This window comes from Aptenodytes patagonicus, chromosome 4, assembly GCF_965638725.1.
Source record: "Aptenodytes patagonicus chromosome 4, bAptPat1.pri.cur, whole genome shotgun sequence".
NCBI classification, from domain to species: domain Eukaryota; kingdom Metazoa; phylum Chordata; class Aves; order Sphenisciformes; family Spheniscidae; genus Aptenodytes; species Aptenodytes patagonicus.
In genome coordinates, this window is record NC_134952.1 from 81872765 (window position 1) to 81894066 (window position 21302).

At 43.1% G+C, this 21302-nt stretch overlaps 1 protein-coding gene across 1 annotated transcript in view; it reads left to right on the top strand.

Moving 5' to 3' along the window:
- Window positions 1-21302, top strand: part of NDST4 (N-deacetylase and N-sulfotransferase 4) — a 108167-nt gene that overhangs the window by 80670 nt on the left and 6195 nt on the right. Inside the window, exons 7-12 of the mRNA XM_076337314.1 lie at window positions 7794-7976; window positions 9694-9790; window positions 10927-11050; window positions 12651-12825; window positions 13942-14112; window positions 16039-16148. Of these exons, the coding sequence (XP_076193429.1) occupies window positions 7794-7976; window positions 9694-9790; window positions 10927-11050; window positions 12651-12825; window positions 13942-14112; window positions 16039-16148 (860 nt within the window). The remainder of the gene's footprint in view (window positions 1-7793; window positions 7977-9693; window positions 9791-10926; window positions 11051-12650; window positions 12826-13941; window positions 14113-16038; window positions 16149-21302) is intronic.

Genomic DNA, 21302 nt, shown 5'->3' on the forward strand with positions numbered 1-21302 from the left:
GCAGAGTGGAAATAGAGTAAAAGTAAAAAAGCGATTTTCAGGCATATAAATGATTTTGCTTCAGTAACAGAAGGGTCATGAATATGAATAGTGCTGAATTCTAGAGAAACAATTTGTCATTATTAAAATTAGTGCTTTGTCAACACAAATCTCACTTCCAGCTTCCTTTTTGTGCTGCTACACAAACAGCTGCATTAAGGGCCCGAGTATTCTGGGATTCATTATCAGTGAATGGGGCTCTGGCTCACAAGGTACAAGAAAAGTCTGTAATCCATAATAGGAGGCTGTCAGAATGTGAAATATATTAAACACTTGAAACTGAAGGAGGTATTTCTGTGGTCAGCCTAGCATAGAGCTACTTGGTATTAGTAAATGGACACTTGACAGTTTTGCCTTTCTCAGCCATGACATCCCATTTACACATTCAGAAATACAACATGCTGCCATCTAGATCCAATTATGAGCATTTGCTCTTGGAGCAACCGCACAGCATTTTCTGAGCACAATGGAAAAAGGCGGAACAGCAAAATTCATTTTTCTGGGAAACATTCATGCAAGAGAGGAGCAGAGAAGAGCAGTAAATATGCTACCACATTTCTAAGAGAACAGGATGCCTGCACCATATATATCCCAACATGTCTTTGTTTTGCACAAGGTTGAGCTGTACCCCTGGTTTATTTTGCATGCATTAATTCCTCCCTTCTTGCAAATTTTATTTAAGAGGTGCAGAAGCAAGGAAAAAAGTTGTTAAAGTCAGTGAACAATGAGTTCCTCTTAGAGGAGCAGGATTCACACACAAGACCTATCTCTGTTCCTGGGCTTTCCAGCAATGGGGCAGGGCCAAAGGACGAGCAGGAGGGAAGGACCTAAAAGGGAACACTGAGCCTATTTAATTATTGAATGGCTGAGAGGATGAGGTGGAGCATGTTTATACTTAAGTTTTGTAACTGATTTTTTCATTGCAAGTGCTAGATCGATGGCTAGGCATAGTTTCAAACATCAACGTAAAGGTATCGGCCAATATTTGATTCCCAATATTGAATAGCCATCCTTGAGACTGGCCAGGTACACCAGTGAGAGTGGTTGGGTTACCCTTCAGCTGGAAGCTGGAGCACTAACAGTCTTTTTTCCAGCAATTTCTGTTCTAGCACATAGGCACATGTTATTCTCAAGGAGAAACCAGAAGCTTTGTGCTAATTTCATAATTGTTTTGATTCACTAGGGTAGACGGGAAGGACATCGGTGGCTATGGAGCACGAGCTCCTGGGGAACACAGAGGAAGCAGCCTTATTTAATATCAGCTCCTGTACAAATCAACACAACTGCAGATTTCACTCAGCCTGGAGGGATTCACACCAGCTGAGGGTAGGACTTACCCTCAGTCATCCAAAGGCACAGCTTTGAAGTGAAAAGTCAAACACTCCTGCACTCAAAGCTGCATACATAGCATAAACTAAATCCCGCAGTAAACAAATGCACACATGCAAAGGATAGCATTTTAAAAGCAAATATGTCCTGGTTTTGGAAGTCACTTCACCCTTTGACCTTCATGATATTTGCGTTCCTGGTGGTCACATATAGTAAGGAATTTAAGCCTCTGAAAGCATAGCTAAATGGCCAGTGGGATCTTCACAGCTACCCGGCTACTGCTAGCACAATGTGGGTCACCCAGCCAGTCTGAAAATCCCACTCGAGTTCAACACTTCTTGCAAACTTCCCTTTAAATCTATGTCCACACTGCAGGATCTACAGTGGTTTGCAGTTCTCTGGGATGATCCTCCCAAAAAAAGACAAATATGATTTCCAGTCTTAGAGTAGACTAGCATCCTAGTGCCCTCCAGAGACAGGTGGCTAACCTTCATCCAAAAACAAGTGCTTTTAGTTAAGACTGTACTGAGTTTGGCACTTACAGGAGGAAATAAACCTCTATATTCTGCATTAATAGGTACATAGGGCTGTGCGTCTGGAGAAAGTGCACTAACTCCAAGTACAGGATGCAGTTTCTGGGCACTTCAAGCAGATCTAGCACGGTTTATGTTCCAATAATTTTGAAACAAGCCCTTTATTTTTCTCTAATCGCTAATCTAGATTTCATTTTACATGTATAACACAAGCATGCATATACTAACATTACATATAGAGAATACGCTGTATATCTATAATTTCTGGATATAATTGCTTTTTAAAAGCCCTGGAAACAAGAACCAGATAGTAAAATGGCTCGGTGGTGCTGTCATTAGTTTACAAACAATCTCATATCATAGGTGTGACCAGCTCAGGTTTGTTAATAAGTTGCTAACCAAATATTATGGTTTAGGAGCAGAGGAGCTGGTAAATAGCCAGTTGCAGGATATAGCTTCTGTTGGATTCTGTCAGGTGGAAGAAGTATAAAATACCCTTTCTTTCCCCCTGCCCACCCAGCCTAATGGAAATAATATGATTTATCAACCAGAATGGCATATTAACTGCACAGGTGGTCTGAGAAATTTAGGACCACTGCTCGCCTCCCACCTCTTTTCTTTTGAGCAGAGAAATTGCAGACCATTGTGGACATCTCTGAAATGGTAATAAGAGCAGGCAACAGAAACCAGGAGAAAAAAGCCCATTACAATCGTAAAATCAGAATTTCCACAGTCTGTGGGCCACAGCTCTCCATTTATTCCCATTGAATATAGATATAAATAAGATGCTCCTGGAAGTGCCGCACAGGTCACCCTGGGGAGGGTAGACCAGCCCAGCAGCAGGCTCCCCTGCGGGAGATTAATTCTTTGCAAATCACACCATCCATCTGTGCTGCAGTTTTGTCACCAGCAAAATGTAAAACTCAGAATTCCCTTTTTTGTGCAAGTCTTTGAAAGCCATAGCTAAAAAGCTGTAGATGTTTCTTACAATAAAATGGGGGATTAAAAAAATTATTAAAAATAGTTTCTGTAACAAAAGGACCCCGGCTGCAGAAAAGGGAAAGTGATTACGGGGTATGAGAGGGAGGCAGCGACTGAGATCTGGATCAGAGGGTGGATGGAAGAAAGAAGAAAGCAAAAAGAAAGTTTTCCTACCTACACCTTCAGCATTCTCTCCCCTTCACGCCTCTCAAAATATGAGTGATCACAGCAACGGGGACAGAGGGAGAGATAAATTGCCAAAGCTAAGAAGATACTGCATCAGTACAAACTACAGCATCATTTGAACACTGCCGTCCTGCAAAGCGTCTGCGTTCTGGCACCAATGGGTGAACATGACCAGCACCAAAATAACACACAACCGACCTCATTTCCCATAGCGTGCTGGCTGTGGATTGTATAGTGACAGCAAGGGATTTTACTCAGTGCCTCTCTGCACATTTGTGTAACACACATTGCTTATGCTAGTTTAACCTTAAGAGTAATGCGATGCAGCCAGAGCCCTTTCCCCAGCCTCAGGAATTCAAAACAATTTATTGCCTTTGCACCACACCGTTGCGCAGAGCGGCATCCTGCCTCCCTCCTAAAAGCATTATCCCTACCTTGATGAAGTGCTGCCTGCTGGTTAGTGTCAGTCCGTGTGCGGTAGCTTACTTTTCGTCACAGAAAGTACGAAAAAAGGCGCTCTCTCTTTTATTCACCAATTTTGCTCAGAGCACTGCAGGAGGGGACAGTCCTTGGTTTTCACTGGTTTCCCTCACTCTTGCCCTCAAGGTTGGTTCTGAAGCCTTTTTGGGTCCACCAAAACAGCACAGCAAAGCAGTGCGACGGCGTTGTGTATCCCAGTGCCAGCCTCAAGGCACGCAGCAGCATTATGCTAGCTCAGCACATTTCTAGACTATTCCATTTTCTATGGATTGATGCATCGGCATGAAAACAAACTTTTGTGTCCATCCATACTGTAAACATGAACAGTTAATACCCATCTCCTTTTGCCTCAACTGATTTGGAGATAGACAGCAAAGAATTAAATATGGTTTTCTTGTGTATAATGCATCATATTTGGTTTTTATTTTCCACTTCAAAAAAGATCAATGGAGCAAAAGAAGTCAAGAGAGATGTCCAAGATCTTTTGACTCCATAAAGAGTGATCAGTTGAATCTTTTGGATTGGACTGCAGCCTAATGAAACTCTTAAAATAAGCTAATATCCACCTCATATAAGTACCTTTTTACATTGAAAGAATCTCATTCAAATTCAAGTGTAAAAAAGCAAAAAGAGCAAGTAGATTTGCTTGCATACTTTATTTGCTGCAAGAATATTAAATTGCTGCAATAATATTAAATGTCATTGACAGACCCTTTAGCACTTATCAAAAAACACTTCAGAGACAAGATGATATTCTCTATCAACATTTCCTATAAGTGTTTTCCTTTTCATCATTTTAAAATAGTTTGCAGGAAGCATTTGTCACATTTTGAGGAGTTGAACTCTAAACTAAAAGAGATATGTTTGTGTTGGGGTTGAGGAGGGGGGAGGGGGGCGAGAAGGTCAGTAGACTGGAAACCCAAAGAAGATTCATTACCTTGCTTATAAGTTTCTGGGGTATGACATATGGACACGCACAAAGTTCAGGGCAATTTTAGTGTTCATTCCAGTTATGTCAAACACTTTCAGTCATAAAATGCATAGGCACCGGAATCCACAAAGTCAAGCTGACAGAAAAAAGATCTCGTACAGTTGCTGATCTTTGCTCAACAGAGGCTCAGAACGGAAAAAAGGTGAAGAATAAACTACCTTTTGTGGAATAAAGTGGGCACAGTGCAAACACACTGCAGATGGGCCATAAGGGACGCTTTCTCCTAAGCTCCATCCATCTTCACCTTATAGAAGTACTAAGAGCCTTATCAATAATTTAACAAACTAATGGACTTGTTCTTAAACATTGTGGGCTGATGCTTAAAGAAGCACCACGTTGGCAGAACAAGATGGTGAAAGTAGAAAGCTTGTGGCTTTTTATTCTGTGGTTATTTTGAAAGTCGGAACAGCATGGTATGCTATGGACACAGTATTTTTGTCAGCAGCAGTTTCTTCTGCTAGAGCTCGAGCCTGGGACCGCAAAGCAGCAATGTACTGAAGGGCAAACTTCATCTTCAGATGGTAGCAGCTGTTTGCTTTGGAAAGCTCTTCACAGTCAGCAGGACAAAGCCACGGGGATCAGTGATAACAACCTTCCTGAGACAGACCTGGGCATTTTGCAGCCATTTTAGGCATGAAGGTCCTGAGTTTTGAGACTCGGCACTTCCCACCAGTTTAGTTGCTGGGGAGCCTGGTTGCCACCCAGCTGAGACACATGTTTCCAGGGCTGTAGCTCAGGGACCAGGGTGGCAGGACAGCCCACCTGGTTTCCCAGCCATAGCCTGCCCCTGGCAAGGAGAGCATACACCTTGACATCTCCAATGTACCTAACATACACTTCAGGCTTTGAAGGACTGCAGCCTAAACATTGTGCCCCATGTCTGGGTTGTGCAAGGCACCACTCAAACTACATCCAGCTTCCCACAAGGCACAGGGAAAAGAAAAAAAGCTCACTGACCTGAGCATGCACCCAGGGTGCTGGAGACCCAGAGCTCCTGCTGCAGCTCTCAAAGGAAGAAGATGAAGATGCACACGCTCCCTCCTCTCCTGCAGCCCCTTCTCTGCTGCCTGCACATCACTTTATAAGCTCACACCCAGCCCCCAGCTGTGCTGTCAGTTCCCGTTCCTAATCATCCAAAAAGAGACTCACCTGGATGTAGATAGCTATCTGCAAAGCAAGCAATTTACCCGTGAATCAGGTGTCCTCACTGCTGATGACTAATCTCTTCAGAGTCAGGTGCTTCAGACCCCAAAGTATGCATCGCTTATACCCCTACCCCTGCCTGCAGACCTGCATCCTAGCTGGGTAATGCAGGTAACACAAGTGGCTGAGCAGACTGGCGATTGCTCATGCCAGTCTTCAGGCACCAAGCCCTCCCGAGGCTTTTACAAACCAGCTACCTAACCGAAATCAGGCACAAAAAGGCTAGGAGATAGAGTGCCGAGCCTACGTCCCCCTTCTGAACCCAGTCCAACCTGAAGGTGAACGGACCCCTGCCCATGGTCTCACAGGGTGCACGTGAACCGGCTGTGTAAAACGAGAACGTAAAACACTGTCAGCACGTTGGGAAGCCAATCTTCCACGCGCTAACGCTTGCGGCTCAGCGTGGTTTCCTCTTGTCATCAAGGCCACGCTTTGCTCTCAGGCTGAGGTGTTCAGTGTGGCATGAAGGGGCACCTCCATAAAGGTCATCCATACATCCTTCCTATATGGAGGTATTTTAAACTTCACGTGAAGGAGGACTTCATGTGTAAGGACACTGAAGATACCGCCTTTGAGTGGATTCTTCATCTCTCCTGTGAAATTCATAGCTGCGGTAGATGCGCAAGGCTTTGGGAAAAGGGAAACTCCTATGGACCACGGATGTATTTTTCTTACCAAGAGCAATCACTGAGTTCACAAAGCCGACGCTTTAGTTTCCTTTTCCAGAAATTTCCCGCATTATGGCAGGACAGCAAACTGCTAAACTTCCCACCACCATATTCTGGAGTTCTCTGTCACCAACATTATACCTCTAATTTTTTACTTCTCATCAAGGCCTCCTTGAAGCATGGTATCATTACTAAGAAGTGCACTGCCTGGCATGCTGTTCTGTTTAATTGCTGTGGTCACGTTAGTTAATTTGTACTTTTTGCAAACTGCCGCATATTATTCATTGTCAGCTTCAGAGATGGTGCTGAAAAAGAAGAAAAATATACACTGTTCAGTTACCACTGGTATGTTATTTCTTGATAACAGCGTAATTAAATTCCACGGTCATTGCGCATCCTATCTTAGGCCGATGTACTGAGTAAAACAGTCAAGTACCAACACTCAGTTTGATAAAATCTTCAGAAAAACAAATAATGACAATCTACAGATAAACCAGGCCTTTGCAGCCGCAAAACTGGGTTTAATCACCTCATGTAAAGAAAATACTGGGAAATATATTCTTCACGTTATTCTTACAAATTCTCTTTATCCCTCTGAAAGAAATTATAAGATCTACAAAGCAGTGGCCATGTAAAGGAGAACCATAGCAAGGCTGATAAAAAGGCAGAAGTTATATTGGCTTTAAGGAGAAAACGATGATAGTGATATTTAGCCGAGATATCATCACTCACAAAGGCTTGAAATTTTTACATTTCAGACCTTATTCACCTACTCACAGCCATGCCTTTTTAAACAAACTAGCCAACCTGCATTCGGCGGAGACAGCGTATTAGCCAGATTTTCAAGTTAATTCCATAAATAGCAGCCCCGAAATTAAGCTTTGCCTACACATCCAAGGAGCGGAGAGCTGGCTCCCTCGGAGGTGCCAGGGTGCTGGGGACTCCTAACCGAGGGGTCACATATGCCAGTGCCTCCCGGAGGCCTGCCCGGGGATGAGGAACCATGAAGTAAACAGGAGGCATGCAGGAAACAATTTTTATGTTGTTTGCAAAAAGAAGTCAAAACAGAATAATAATAAAAACAAAAATATCTCTGAAAGCATCTCCTGAATGCCAGTCCCTGGAGAGCCCGTGAGTCATACATCCCTTCAGATAAGAAGGGGGATTTTAAAGAAATGGCGCATACGTGACAAGTTTGGAGATTTGTCCCTCACAGAGGGGCTAGGAAGTGCAACTAGTTTAACGGTTTCATCGTCTTCTTTTGGGTTTGGGTGGGGGAGAGAGGGTTCGGCAAAGCTCCTGGGAGCTCCCGTGCCTCCTCTTCCAGCCAGACGCTGCCACCTCCTGACGTCCTGCAACTGAAAGGTTTCTCTTGCCTCCCAGATCAGCATCTTCATGACCCATTTGTCTAACTACGGGAACGACCGCCTGGGCTTATACACCTTTGCGAACCTAGCCAACTTTGTTAAGAGCTCGACTAACCTGAAACTGCAGACGCTGCCCCCAGTTCAGCTGGCTCAGAAGTACTTTGAGCTCTTCCCAGAGCAGACGGACCCTCTTTGGCAGGTAACGTCACGTCCTTTTCCTCCTCCAGTTACAATCCACTTGTTGAAATAAGAATCTTTTCCTGTTAAAAAAAAAAAAAAATCCCACTTCACATTCAGATATGTTATTTCTTCCTGCATGCCTTCTTAGATTATTTAAATTTTCTTGGGAGGCCACCGCTTTTGACTGGAAATGGATTAGCTTCCACTCACCTCAAATCAGGCATGGTAAAAGCACCTAACTGCCATTTATGTGAGAGCAAGCTTCCCTTCCCGTCCCTCCTGTCTGTAGTTTTGCTGATGCATCGTGTTGTGTTAACTAATCGTGTTGCACTATCGGTAAGATGCCCTCAGCCAGCCGGTAGCGAGAGCTATCTCGAGGCAAATGATGCAGATTCATTGCACTCCTTAATGGGGAATCACTAACGTTGGATCACTGCAGCTACAAGGAGAATTTCCCACCATCTGGACCCCCTTTAATGAAACAGCGAGGAAGAGGGAGGGCAGGAGGGGTCAGGGCAGCAAACACAGAATGGGCAGCTATTCTTAAGAATGGAAAAGGGTTTCTGCACAGACTGACTATTTTCTATCTCTGTTTCAAATGCACAATAGTGCTGCTTGTAATCTCAACGCTCTAATCTCCTAATCATTGTTACGCATATCTGGCTCTTCTCTTACTCAGAATATGATGTGCCACGCTGTGCAGGCATAAATCCAGAGTGACACTGTGCAGTTATTTTGGGCTTACACTGGCAAAAAGGAGCAGAAAATTTCCCTATTATTTTTGGCCCAGATGCAAAGGAAGTATAAATGTATAAGATTTCCATTCAGTTTAGTGGAGCTGCAGTGATTCACATCAGTTAATTATTTTCTCCGTTATATTTTGTTAACTTTATTTGCAAACTGTATCTTCTATTACCGGTCAATACTATGCAAAAGCAGTATCTATATGATAACGGCTTTAAAGAGCAGTCAATCCTAACCTTTTCTGTGGGGTCTTTTGTTCACACGTTTTTATTTTGCATTCATAGGTAGTAGAAAGATAAGGAGATGAATACCCCACATTTCTATTTTGTCCTTCCTTTTGGGTTCTTATGTAAATTAAAATTGGCACTAAGTCCTATGCATCTGAAACCATTTTGTCACCTAAGAAAGTAATGCCTTGAAGCTATTCAAACAGAGGTTTCCATTTTAACCTCAAATGAAAACTTGATTAAATCAATGTTTTAATCTTTTTTTTTCTTCTTTTTCTTCTCTTTTTTTTTCTAATGACTGAATTTAATCCTCAGTCATGCAAAACCATTATATACACATTGAATTTTAGTCAAAGGGACCACATACGTGCCTACCTACGTGCCTATGGACTCAGTTTATGAAATGAGCCTGACTAACGGAGAGAAGGAAATGCAGTAGTCTCACAGGGTGTGGATTTTGACACCAATCCTTCCAGGATTTGCACAACTGTGTAGCGTTACTGACTTCACTGGGACCCCTGAAAGGATTGGTCTGGAAGGATACCTAGGAGTTTGGTCCCCGTGTACCTGAATGCTTCCATGGATCCGTACCAGAGTGCTCAATATCTGTCAAGAGTAAACTCTTATGAGGAAATGTGGGATTTTACTACTTAGTGTAAGGCTCTGGCATTAGTGCATAACATTGAGAACCTGCAAAGACTCGCGTGCATGCAAACATTTAGGATACCCCCAGCGTGATGTACACAGCCGCCTTTTCTTCTTCAGAATCCGTGTGATGATAAACGACACAGGGATATTTGGTCCAGAGACAAAACTTGTGACCACCTACCCAAATTTCTCGTGATAGGACCCCAGAAAACAGGTAAGAAGTAATGAATTTGTAACTGAAGCTAGCCCCCCGGTTTTGTATCTGAGTATTTGTGTCCTGTAAACTGAAGCCAACTCCCTGCTATAGAGATGGTGCACTCCCGATCCCTGCAGGGTAACGCCTTCACTGTCAACAGAAAGGGACAACTGTTTGTATAGTAAAATTGCATTCATTCACCATAAAAAAACCCCATGCCGTCAGGCTGCCCAAGTGTTAAGATTGTTATTAAGTTCTTTGACAAATTATTTCAACATCGTTTGAGACCCTAATTGACAATAAATGTATTTACCACCTTGCAGGCCTCTGAGAGTCTCAGGGCGTTATTTGAATTAAGCCACATATTCCCACTCCCAAGATAGCTATTACTGTTGTGGACATATTACAGAAAGTGGATGCTGAGGCAGGGAAATAAATGACTAATCCAAGATCATATAGAAATTCTGCGACAGTGACAAAGAGACAGCAGGTCTTGATTCATAGTCCAATGATAGCTTGTGTAGCATGAAACCATCGAAGAGCAAGTTTAAAGACACATTCTCCAAAATTTCGTTTACCACCATATATCATTTCCAGTTGTTTTTGTCAAACAAATAACAAAAAAGTACTCTTACTGGGATTTTAAAGCATACTTATTACATACAGGTTTGCTAGCATTGAAATAGACAGTTTATTCCTCGATAGCAGACCCCCAGGAAAAATACACAGAGGACAAAAGTGCAGTTCCGGGAGCAACAAAAGCATAATCCCACACTTAGGGCTTTGGGAAAGTTTTGCGCAACATAAACAGTTTGAAAACAAACGTGTTCAGGCCAGATTCCCTCACTTGTTAAATACACAGTCAAGCAAGCAATGTCATCAACAGCAATACCGTGCTTGCATTAGAGAGCAGAATTCAGAGTTTGGAAATGGGAAAAGTCCGACGAGCAGAGAAGTCTGCATGTATTCCCCCCCTCCCTCTGAAAGCCCCTTGTGCTTACATAGGCCTTTCATCAATAGGCAACTTTCTTTTAAAAGGTAATCTGATTTTCCTGTACATCTCAGCGTGCGTTGATTTAAAGTACTTTCTTGAATGAATAAAGTCAAAGGGTTTTTCTTCTGTTTCCTAACGGCATCTCTTTTTGTTGTCGTAGGAACAACAGCGCTTTATTTATTTCTTCTGATGCATCCTTCCATTATCAGTAATCTCCCTAGTCCAAAAACTTTTGAAGAAGTTCAGTTCTTCAACGGAAACAACTACCACAAGGGAATTGACTGGTAAGAATAACAAAAAAGAAGTGTTCGTTATTAATACATGGTAAATCGCAATGGAACAATTACAGAAGCATGTATGACATTGACATAATTACTGGATGAATTTGTTATGCTTGGCATTGTCAGACAGAAAAAGAAACTAATTTGTAATGATGGGACATTTAATCAAGTCCTTAATTTTGTTTAGATATCACAGTAACAATTTTCATATTTTTTACACAAATGAATACAATAGCCAGCTCAGTCATGATGTCTGTCTTCATGCTGAATAGCATCTCTGTCTTTTCATAACTGTACCTATACTGAATTTTACTCTTTTTCTTCAAAAGCGGCTTTTCATGAAGTAAGATTCGATTCTTCTCTTCATGAGAAAAAGCCCCCACTACAAAACATTTCAGCTGGTATTCCTATCACAATTTTAAATATTGCTTTTACTATTTTTGCTTAAGAAAAGCATTTTTGTAAGGCTTTCGTTTCCACAGGGAACAGCAGTTCTCATCCTCGTGTGAAAACTGAAATATAAGACAAATATCACACTACACAGAAACAGGTTAATCTTGAGCGGTTTTCCTTGCCCGCGTATGGCATGGAGAGCATGCAGAGCAAATGAGGCTGACCGATAAAAGCAGGCTGTCCCCGCAACTACGAGACCAGCTTCTCGGCTCAAGGTGTCACGAAAAATAAAGGGAAAGAAATGCTTGGCGTTTATTTTTCCATACTGCATAAAGAGATCACCCATGGCTATCGCAGAGGACATGGTGCAATAGACTCAGAGAAGAAGGAGCGGTGATACCGGGGGGGTCTCTCCTCTGCAGCCCTTTGCACAACGTACAGAGGAAGAGGCTGGCCTCTCGGAGACCTCTTCTGCCACGCTGCACCGAAATTGGCTTGCAGGTTCCAAAGTCAGTAGGGTCCTGTGTGCAGGGTGAGGCCCCGCACACTTCGTTTCCATGGAAAAAACATGAAAAATGGTTAGTCCCACCAAAATTGGAAGTTCCCAGAGTACTCAGCAAAACTAAAGGGACCGAAGGAGGCAATTTGGAGGCAATTGCCTCCAAAACAATTTCACCTTTTTGCTTCATTTGAATTCTTCACCCTTTCAGCTGAACCTTCTGTTTTACTTACTTTTACTTCCAATCCATTTTAAGTGGAAAAGACTATTCAAAGCCAAAATTCAAATCTTGCATTCTGAAAACGTCTAAAAGAAAAGATTTGTCGGTTCCAAAATTAAATATTTCAACAATGTTAAAATTAAATGGTTGACATTTTGAAGCTTTTCCCATTTTTTTCTGCAGCTAGAACTGAACTCACTCCAAACTGGTGAAAGATATCCCTTTGACATTGAATTTATTAGCAAAAATCCCATCCATCAAAGGAAAAACCTAATTACCTGATTTCACGGAGGCTTTAGCTATTACCAGCACCATGTAAGAGCCAAGGTGTGTTCCCCTTATTCCAGTTCTGGAGTGAGCTGAGAAATTCAATTTTGCTTCTTGAGAATTATGTCTGAAAATTCACCTTTTCACCTACCATGAAATGGGAAGCACAGGGATACGACCCTTTTGTGATACTGCTAATTCTAACAAGTTTCTTCACCTCCCAGGTACATGGATTTCTTCCCCTCTCCTTCCAACATCACCACCGACCTCCTCTTTGAGAAAAGTGCCAACTATTTCCATTCTGAGGAAGCCCCTAAGCGAGCTGCTTCCCTCATCCCCAAGGCCAAGATCATCACCATCCTCATCGACCCATCCGATCGGGCGTATTCCTGGTACCAGGTACGGACCTTGCCTTCGAGAAACGGAGAGTGAAATCAATGGGAGGGGATGATGGCCAACATCAGTGGGAATTTGTGTCCTTGGGCAAGAATGGGATTTATTGCAAAGCATTTGCATTGTGTAAAAGTGGAAAGATGCTGAATGCCAGCTTTTGCAGTTGGCACCTGTGACACCAGTGTCATAAATGATGAAACTTCTCAGCACAGAGCTGCCATCAGCTGTAAACAAACAGTTTAATCTCAATTACAGCTGACACTGCATAGAGGAAAAGCAGTGCTCCTCGCCCAGGGAGATACACGGGGGAAAATGAGCACGGCCTAGCTAGAAAATCAGAGCTCTTGATGCTGAGAATCTGGTACCTCATCCCATCCTCCAGCGTGTAAGCTGAGCAATACGTGGTGGTGTACAAATATACGCAGTGTCTTCTAAAGTTTCCAAGGAGTTAAAAAGAGCTGTGTCTGGAGAGTTGGGTTTTTTCTCTCTCCTTGGAAACAAAAGAAAGCCTGTTGTTTTTCCGAGGAAACTCTAGGATGCTCTTTCTTGCCTTTTACTGAGCCGACACCTTTCCATAGCAAAGTCTGAACTATTTAAAAAAACTCTTTTTAAAGAGATGTTTAAGCATGCATGTAAGATATGGTGTAGTCATACAGATAAAGGAAATACTAAAAGCAGTGTTAAAACAGACACAAATTAATAATGTTGCAATAAGCATAAAATACACCATTTCTGATACTGTTATTATAAGTTCTGCAAGGAATAAAACATGGCCTAGGGCTGCATTTTGCACCCTTTTTAATATCTCATTTGCACCTTTACAACTGCCGATGCGAGATGCAAAGCAGTAAAAAAAATTGTGCCTACTTTGGCAGAATTTGGCTCCTCAGCTCCCCTCCCGCCTGTCCCAGGGGGGCCCTTGACTGAATGGTGGCCCCATCCTGCTTCCTTGCCCTCCCCCCGGCTCCTAGCCGGCAGAAGCGGCACTGGTGGGGAGCCGAGGGGCTGTTGCAGGCTGCAGCCGGGCTGGCCGTGCCAGCACAGCCCTCCCGACAGCTTTCGGGAGGCTTACGGCTTAATCTTCAGCATCCTTGTGATATGTGTCTAAATATCTCCCGTTAGCATCAGCGATCCCACGAGGACCCCGCTGCCCTGAAATTCAATTTTTATGAAGTCATTACGTCCAGCCACTGGGCACCCTCGGAGATAAAGACTCTCCAGAAGAGATGCCTGACACCCGGATGGTACGCTGTCCATATCGAAAGATGGTTAACTCATTACCCTGCTTCACAGGTAATTTCCAACCTGTTGTTTCACCAAGCTCATTGACTCTTGGAAAGTCCCAAAATGAGTATGGCCTCATGATTAGAGGTGATGAGACCCTTCCCACTGGAACTCTTAGGAAATGCAGATTTGGCAAGATCCGGATATTTGGCAGAAGTGTGTTGATTTTTCTGTCTTCTGATGGAAAAGATGCAACAGGAAAATGTTAGGAACTGTGGCCACATGGGTTTGATGGGGGACTTTGGGGTTTCCTTCCAGGATCAGCCAAGGTTGTCAAGGCTTCTGGGTCCCAAGAAACAAGCAGCTGCAGCATGAGACATTGTGGGAAGGTTTGACAAATTCATTTAGAAAATGCCAGGGCTTTTTCTAAAAAGAAATTTCGTTCCGCTTCCCACTCACTCTCTTTCATAGAAAAATTCACATTTGTTTGATCCTGATATGGAATTAGCCTTTCTCAGTGTTAGAGCAGAAATTCCTTCTTTTGCCCCATCTTCCTTCAGGTGTTTTATTGAATTGTCTTTTATAATCTTTCCCATGAAAAATTTAGGTAAACACATAGACCTAAAGAATATTCCCATTACTAAAAAAAAATTGTTTACAGATATAAACCTAAAGCAAACATTTTAGTACTACAAAATATATGCATGGGCACTCTTTACCCATGGACATGGTCCATAGCTCAGTTCATATGTCTACCTACTCTAAGAAAAAGCTGTAAAAGGGTATTTAATGAGCAAGCATAATGAACAAGTATCTCCAGAGATTGCCGTACGTGGGACAGAATTTTGCTGAAAGGAGGTAGAACTGAGTGTTGCCTATTTAGTCAGGGACCTGGAAAAACAAAAAGAAATAGAAGGGCTGTCTTTTTGCAGTCCTCACTTTTCTTTTTATACAGTCCCAGCTGTACTGCGAAGAGGAGAAGCAGGTCAATCCCATTTCCAGGAGAAAGGAGAAAGTCTTAGTTAGTCATTTACTTTCTTCTTTCATCTCTGACCCTTCTACTCTTTCATAAATGGGGAAGGAGTGCTGCCTAAAGCAGCTGAGCTTACAGCAAGGGCCGTCCCCGGGCAGTATTGCCCTAGGAGCAAACAGTGCGTGTCTCCTCATCGGCCACCACGTCCCAACTTGTCCCTCCGAAGGAGAAGGGGCTGTCCCGGCAAATTGGGAGCACGAAAAGGGTGCCAGACATCCCGTGCCCTGTTACCTGTGCTCCTTCTCTGCCCTTACCCAGGGCTGCTGCCCCCTCTCATGACGATTTCTCTCCTTCTCCTGCCGTAGCGAAGAGTGCAGCCCTCTTACTAAACATTCAGGGGCACATTGACATATTTCTTGTAAAACCGGTAACCACTCATGTTTCGTAGTTATAGTGATTAATTTTACAAGATATACAACAAAATGCACTCATTCTTAATCGGGAGCACACAGAGAGTGCACTCACGGTGCTTATTAATGGGCACTCAGTAATGTGCATTCATTCGGCCTGTGCACTCAAAAACGTAATAATTCATAATAAGCCTTCACAAAAAATATAAAACGCGTCTGCCCAGAATAGTTATTAGTAATACTGCTTGGTACTCCAGTAGACTTTTGAAACATTGTCTTAACATTTGCTTGTGGAGGTCAATGTACCTTTACATCACATCAATCTTTAATTAAAAACAAAACAAAAAACCAAAAAAAACCCCCTTTGCCTACAATTTTGCAAGCCTATATGGTTGATAAGCTGGTGGTAGGTTTCAAATAAATTGCCACAATATCACTTTTGAACACGTAGTTGTACAATTTTTGAACATTTAATTCTAAGGTACAGATGTTATTAGCACTGTACAAAGTCACATGCTAATTTAAATCCGTGTTGTCACAGAAGGGTAATAATGTCATTCTTTCGTTAACCTTAGTCGTGTTTCTAAATAGCTAGCATATTTACCCCTACAGTTGCTTATTATCGATGGACAGCAGCTAAGAAGTGACCCAGCTACTGTGATGGATGAAGTGCAGAAGTTTCTTGGAGTTTCTCCTCATTATAATTACTCTGAAGCTCTAACGTGAGTCTGTTCCTTTATTATCTGCCCTGTGGGATCACGGTGTACATCCCATCCTACCAAGATCACTTGATCGTTCATTACAAACAAACAGACAAAAACCACATTACAACAATGATAATTTTGCAAAGCTTGGGGTTTTCTTAAAGTCGTGTTTAACACCCATCCAGTTTTCCCTTAACTTGCATACATATAATACCTTACAGAATTTAATTGCATGATTGCATACATTTCCACATGCAAACTCTACTTTGCACAACATACAGAACAAATGACTGCTCAGTATTTTGTATTAGACGCAGAACAAAGGCCCAGATTCATGTAAAAAATGTCTGCTAAGTTTGAGTGTTCGATCGGAGATGCCCAGGACTTGTTTTCTCAGGGTACCTAGTTTTGCTTTCATCGCTGCACTGCTTAAAATATACTTTCAGTTGATGAGAGTTGTGCGTGTGAGAGCTCAGCACACATTTGCGCATCAGACTGTTGAGCCTTATGACAGTCTCTAGAAGCTGAAGACCATGTAGTGTCAGGTGTGAAAAGTTTGGCTTAAACATTTTTATCACATTCTTATAGGAGTCTAATGACAGAGATTGGGTTAGAGGCACTCAGTATGATGAGATTAATCTGGTCACATGGCTTCTTTGATTGTTTGCTTTTAACGCGGACCAAATATATCGTTCCCTAATCCCATCTTCATATCTGGTCGAGCCAATTCTGCCGACCTTTTACCTGGTAGTAGCCAGACACATGGCACAGAAGAATATAGTCTGTACACTTAAAGTCTGGTAAAATTATAAGCTACTAATAGTAGATCCCTAACCTGGGAGTGCCGGGCTCAAGCGCAGCACCTGGAGCATGGGGAGAAGCTCGTATTTGCCTATGAAGCACAAAAGCCTCAGACTGAGCAGCCGGACTGTTGGTGGGCTGGGGTGTCAGTGCCAAAACTGCAGGTGCTCTGCAGAAGCCCAAGTCAAGGTCCCCTGACCTTAGGGAAAGCCCTCCCACAGCCTTTGGTTCAGATCTAGCAAAGGCAGCTGTGATGAGCCCGGATCACATTTCTCACCCTCGCTGCCCAGAGGGTGAGGCTTTCCCCATGAAAGGGGATTAACGGCCTGTGTGGCACTCTCTCTTCGACATTTCTCACTTCCCCGCAGGAAGGCAGAGTCTCTGCAGGGGCGGGAGTGGGCTGGATTTCTCTCTCCCCTCTTAGTCCGGCAGAAAATTGTAAGAAGCTTTTGCACTGAGCCTCTCGGCGTGAGGAGCATCATCTCATTACAGCCAGAAGCACTGGGCTGGGAGAGCCCTGGGACATCCATGGGCTGAGAAGCCTGGCACTGCGGTGGAGGTTTTTCCAAGTCAGTGTGCAAGCAGAAAGCACGAGCCTGCACGTGGGGTGGGAAGTAGAAAAGCCTGTACCTTACCTTCCCTGCAGGCTGGTACCAGGAAAACTGTGGGAAAACGAGACCACGGACTTTCCACCTACCCCACACTGCCTCCTCTCTGCTTATGATTATTGTTTAATGTCTTCTCCGCTGGGAGGGTTATGGTTATTTGTATAGTAGGTATGAAGTGAGAGTTGAGTGCTTGTCGTTCTTTGGGTCTTAAGAATGTTGCTCTGCCAAAATCTTTTTCTAGAGGAAAAATTTTGGATTTCAGAATGCAATTTTTTAAGTCATTGGTTTCCGAAGCAGATGAAATAGAGGAGGAGTTTGAACACACAGCTGAACTACTGATGTTTGAACAACTGCTGCTGCACATCTGCGGTGCCTTCTGCTAGGTTTTTAAAAATACACACCCACATACATATATCTTCCTTTCTGTAACTAAATTAAAGTTAGTGGAGTCACACACCAGGAAAAAATTTGGCCTCTCATACTTGTTTGGACAGGAAGAATAGATTGTAAACAGATCTATAAAATTATGCAATCACTGTTTAGAGGCATCAAGAATGCAAATGTGCTGTGGAAGCACACACTTCTGTACGGATTTAGGATGGAAGAGAAAAATGCGTTAAACAATGAAGTTGCTTTACGGTAGGACTGCCAAAGTAAAAAAGATTGCATAGGATTGTTCCTAGTCATTATTGCCTAATACCTGTATGCCACACATTTTTAAAGTTGTCACAAAGCAGCCTAAGGACCCAGTCCTGCAAACACTAGTGAGCAACAGGTTCATCACCCTGAGTAATTACATGAACGTCCTATAGGAGAGTAAAATCAATCCAGGCAGAAGGAAGGTACTAATCAGAGCCATGGAAAGAGAGCAGAGGGGAGACAGGCAGGGCTCGGGCATCTGGAGAGCAGTGCACATCATGCCGGGTCAGTAAGAGCCACAGCTGAGACAGGCAACTAGGTCGTCGCTTCTTACACACGCTGCTAAAGAGGACCTAGACTCAGACTAGATATAAGGAAGAAATTGTTTACGCTGAGGGTGGTGAAGCACTGGCACAGGTTGCCCAGGGAGGTGGTGGGTGCCCCATCCCTGGAAACATTCCAGGTCAGGCTGGACGGGGCTCTGAGCAACCTGATCTAGTTGAAGGTGTCCCTGCCCACAGCAGGGGGGTTGGACTAGATGACCTTTAGAGGTCCCTTCCAACCCAAACTATTCTATGATTCTATGACCTGCACTTTTTATTAGAGTAGTGAAAACAAAGGGAGAAAATCAACTAATGTTGCAAGGCTTTTACACATAATGCCAACAACAGAAAGACATTGGGATCCCCACACAAAGTGCTAGGAGAGGGAAACGAGTCAGTGGTCTTCGTGAAGTTCCCACTACGGCACTGAAGAGATGTTTTCCACCTCTCCCCCACCCACTTGTTTTCACAAGGAGTGACCAAGGGCTTAAATTTTTTAAGTATCTGAACTTAATGAACAGAAACCTAGGACACATGGGACTAAAGTTACAAAAGACCTTTCCTTTTAATCACAGGATGGCCCTACCGAAGCTCCACTGAGTGCTAGGAAGATATATTTCATGCCCGACATCCTCAGATGACTCACACTCCGGGGTAGCGTGGGCCAGTGGTTCCCTTCTTCCTTTGTTTTTTTCATCAGGCAGCAAAGGAGGGAGGCAGGACAGAGCTTGGCTTTGGCAAAGGGCAGCCAAAATGCCCCTTCCTCCAACCCGGCTCATTATGCCACGCTCTGCCCACAGAGGCAGCTCCACATCCAGCCTCACAGGGGAGATTTCCCTCGTTTTCCCTCGTGTGAACAACAGGAGGGAAAGGAAAAGACAAGATGAGGGGAGTGTGCTTAAGTACATGTTTTCTCTCGGAGTGCCGCTACATTCTGTCAGAGAATAAGAGAAAGATCCTTATGGTGGCATTGCTCAGCCCTGCCCTCGCAAGAACCCTCCCCGCCTCTAGCATCGGGTACTGACTTCCCGAGAGGTGCGGTGGACGTACGGGTGTCCAGGTTCAACCCTGCATCTCCCACAGGCTTACTCTGCAAGAGAAGAAAAGATAACCAGGCCTGGAAGAAAGGTTTTTGCTGACTGCTTTAAAAAGCTCACTTGTAACTTTAGCCTTAAGGCTATCACTAATTTTAAATAAATACTTCCATTGTGCCCAATTATGTTTTCAGGAGTCCTGAGAGTTTTGTAATACCTGAACGCAATGGGATGAATTCAGCCCAAGCTGTCTTACCGTCTTTTCCCCTACCCAAATTTGCACACTCTCTTAATAATGTTCAGTATGCTCCTTCTGAGGCAGAAATATTGTTTGGGGCATAGTTTTGCAGTTTTCCTTTTACCCAGCACACTATATTGCTGCTTCTCTTGGGAAATTAGTGCAAGCCAGCTAAAGTACTTCACCATGCAATGAGCAGATGGAAAAGGCCAAAGTAGAAATGAATCTATCATCGATATATCCCTTTAATCAATGATTTATTTATTTTTAATTGACACAGCTACTGAGACAATTTAGAAAACAAGGGTCAGGCCTGCAATAATAGGCTGGGCAAGAAAAAAAACGTGAAGAAGGTTCACCCTTCTCCAGAAATTAGTTCACTTATGTACAGCAGCAAATTGCAGGTGCACCCGTGTTGTATGGAGAGACCCAGGGCAAAAAGGTAGTCTGTAACTAATTAACTCCATGTTCCAGCCAATTATACTTCATCCTTTCCAAACATCTGCTGAACAGCAGAAATGCGAACCTTTTCAATGTTTTATGCATGCTGCAAGTCCCATAGCAATAAATTCAAAACTTAACGCTGCGTGTTGTTCATTCCTTGGCGAGTACGTGTTTTAAAGCCTTAATCTAAAATTCCTATATCTTTGAATTTTAGACATCAAAATCAAATTGCGTATTTCAGATAAGACTACTAAGACAGTGTTTATGCTGTAATGCCATCTTTGGAATGAAAATGATATTTAGATCTAATGATATGGAACAACCAAATTCTCAGGTGCAGTTAAATTATCAACAACCAACCAGCAGTTCTTTCAGTAGACCTGAACGCTGCTTATTTCACTCGAAAATCAACATAAAACATTTCAGTATTATATTTCTCATCGTTTCGCAGTCACGCAACAATCGCACACTTTTCTGTATAGACAGACTTCGGGATTGAGTCTGTGCCTGTTGAAGTCAGCAAATAGATCCGCTTGCCCTTTTTAACCCCTCTCACCTGGACAGTGCTGACCTACAATAGCATCGGCTCCAGCTGGCCATATGGAGAGCTTTCCTCGAGCACAGCTGATCGTGTCCTTGAGAATATAGCGCATCTAATTCCAGGAAAAGAGCCGATCACTAATTTTTTCCACAAAACGTTCTTTGTTCAAGTGTCGATTGATCAAAACATTAGCATCCCACAGGGATACACGGAGCAGTTTGACATGAATAAAATCTCTGACCAAAACCAGACAATAAAATATGAGTCACAGTCTGGAGTGGAGCCGTGTAAGATCCTTGAGACCAAGGCTCAGGACCTTGACTGGCATCCTATAGATCAACGCCTAAAACGTGTACCCTATATGCTGGACAAGTAGAATAAAAAATTAGCTAGTGTAGGTAAAGCACAGTGTGAAAAACTTCTTGCCTTGAGCCACTCCCAAGGCAAATTTGTGGAACAAATAAAATCCCAGAGTTTTCACAAGAGAGGAAAACCATTTCCCACTCTGTCCTCAGTATTTCAGTCATCTAGAGAGATGTGCGCA